The sequence below is a fragment of the Camelina sativa genome, chromosome 12, assembly GCF_000633955.1.
Source record: "Camelina sativa cultivar DH55 chromosome 12, Cs, whole genome shotgun sequence".
NCBI lineage: Eukaryota > Viridiplantae > Streptophyta > Magnoliopsida > Brassicales > Brassicaceae > Camelina > Camelina sativa.
In genome coordinates, this window is record NC_025696.1 from 10,100,016 (window position 1) to 10,102,569 (window position 2,554).

The window sequence follows — 2,554 nt, forward strand, 5'->3', positions numbered from 1 at the left end:
TGTTTAGATTCCAAGACAAAGCTATATTCATTCCATAAAAAAATGAAACAGAGGAATTCATACTCAATACTCTGTTTTATTATCCTCATAAGTTCAGTTTCAGCGCAACAATGCATCAACACTAGTACTTTCAGACTCAACAGTTTATACGACGCAAATCTCCACCTCATCCTCTCTTCTCTTCCTTCCAGTGTCATGGCTCAAGATCGCTTCTTCTTCAAAGGTTCGACTGGTCAAGTTCCGAACCGTGTATATGCAAGAGCAATGTGCATCCCCGGATCGACAAAAGATGACTGCTCTGATTGTATAAAGACCGCGTCTAATGGTTTGATACAGAGTTGTCCTAACCAAACAGAAGCATTTACATGGCGAGTTGAGCCCACAGTTTGCCATGTGGGCTACTCCAACAATTCTTTCTCAGATCTATACCCGGCTAATGTGGTCAACAACACTGGAGATATTAACTCAAATCTAACAGAGTTCACGGCTGTATGGGAAAATTTAACTGCTCATATGATTGTTGCAGCCTCCACAGAAAGAGAGACAGCATTGTCTAGCAATAAGTATTACAAAGCTGATGCTGCGGCCTTGACACCTTCCCAGAACATATACGCATTGATGCAATGCGTGCCGGATTTGACTTCTCTTTCACATGATTGTGAAAATTGTTTGAAACAAAACGTAGCGGACTACCAATCATGCTGTAGACAGAAGCAAGGAGGCGTTATTATGCGGGCAAGCTGTTTTTTCCATTGGGATTTGAAACCATTCTCCAAGGCTTTTGGAAACATCATGGTTACTTCTTCTTCTCCTCCGCTGCAACCTGTCAAGACATTCCAAGGTGATATTGGACCTGTTGAAGCAATTCTTGTTCCCATTGTAGTAGTCGCCTTTATCATCATCATCATCTTAGTACTGACTGCTCGACGATCTGCTGTACTTTTCTGGAGGAGAAACCCATATCAAGAATTTGATTTTGATCAATGTGAGTGTTTTTCCATATGTTTTTCTTTGGCCTCTTAGTTTTTATTTTTTTAGCATGTATATAGTCTAAGAAATTAGTTAACAACATTTAATACAACACTATCATAGACTGTGTTTAATATGATTATGCAGCTGGTATTACAACTGTAGACTCCCTCCAATTAGATTTTAAGACAATAGAAGCTGCCACAGATAAATTTGCAATGAGTAACAAGCTTGGTCAAGGTGGCTTTGGTGAAGTTTTTAAGGTGTCAATTCTGTACCTACTAATTGGTTCATTACTTCTTTTGGAAAAAAATGGATTTAGATAGAAGGTAAGCTGATAATTATATTCTCCCTGATTCTTTTTTTGTAGGGTATGTTGCCTAATGGAACAGAAGTTGCAGTGAAGAGGCTATCGAAAGCATCAGAGCAAGGCGCACCAGAGTTCAAGAACGAGGTTGTTGTTGTCGCGAAACTTCATCATAGGAATCTTGTTAGGCTTCTCGGGTTTTGTTTGGAAGGAAAAGAAAAGATACTTGTTTTTGAGTTTGTCCCCAACAAGAGCCTCGATTACTATCTCTTTGGTCAGTGGAATAATAATAATCATCTTTCTATTGATTTGATGGGTTTCTATATGATGTTCTTTGATTGAAATGTATAATTAAGTAGCTAATGACTAGTTCTGTATGTGAAGACCCTACAAAGAAAGGGCAGTTAGACTGGACAAAACGGTACAACATTATTCGGGGAATCACTCGAGGAGTACTATATCTGCATCAAGACTCACGGCTCACAATCATACATCGTGACCTCAAAGCTGGCAATATTCTCCTAGATGTCGATATGAACCCAAAAGTTGCTGATTTTGGAATGGCAAGAATTTTTGGGATGGACCAAAGTGGAGCTAATACAAAGAGAATAGCTGGGACACGGTATTTGCATATTACCCTTTATATGGCATATGGATTGAAGCTTCAATAATCTTTTCATCCGCAGAAATGTACTTAATTTAATTAGCTTGTGTTCTATTCTTGCAGTGGTTACATGCCCCCAGAATATTTGATGCATGGCCGATTCTCAACAAAATCTGATGTCTATAGTTTCGGCGTTTTAGTTCTTGAGATTATATGTGGTCGAAATAACAGATTTGTCCACCAGTCGGACACTACAGTTGAGAATTTGGTCACATACGTGAGTACCAAAGAAGAAACTATGTTTTTGATTGATGATGAAACAATTGATTAATTAGCCAACAATATGATATAATTGTGGTTGACTGTATGTTCTTGATTGATGATTAAATTATGTTACAGGCTTGGAGGTTGTGGAGAAACAAGTCACTATTAGACCTGGTGGATCCAACCATTTCAGATAATTGTCAAACGGAAGAAGTGAAAAGATGCATCCACATTGCTCTGCTATGTGTTCAACACAATCCCACAGATCGTCCCAGCTTGTCGACAATCCACATGATGCTCACTCACAATTCCCTTCAGTTACCTGATCCTCAACAACCTGGATTCTTCTATCCAAATAGACGCAACCAAGAACGAGATGGTCTGGAGTCTATCCAGTCCAGGAACAGGGT

The 2,554-nt window shown here is 39.1% G+C and overlaps 1 protein-coding gene across 1 annotated transcript in view; it reads left to right on the forward strand.

Moving 5' to 3' along the window:
• LOC104731159 (cysteine-rich receptor-like protein kinase 14) overlaps nucleotides 43–2,554 on the forward strand; it is a 3,273-nt gene continuing 761 nt past the window's right edge. The window contains exons 1-6 of the mRNA XM_010450444.1: nucleotides 43–985; nucleotides 1,117–1,232; nucleotides 1,340–1,550; nucleotides 1,661–1,898; nucleotides 2,004–2,157; nucleotides 2,280–2,357. Coding sequence (XP_010448746.1) covers nucleotides 43–985; nucleotides 1,117–1,232; nucleotides 1,340–1,550; nucleotides 1,661–1,898; nucleotides 2,004–2,157; nucleotides 2,280–2,357 — 1,740 coding nt within the window. The remainder of the gene's footprint in view (nucleotides 986–1,116; nucleotides 1,233–1,339; nucleotides 1,551–1,660; nucleotides 1,899–2,003; nucleotides 2,158–2,279; nucleotides 2,358–2,554) is intronic.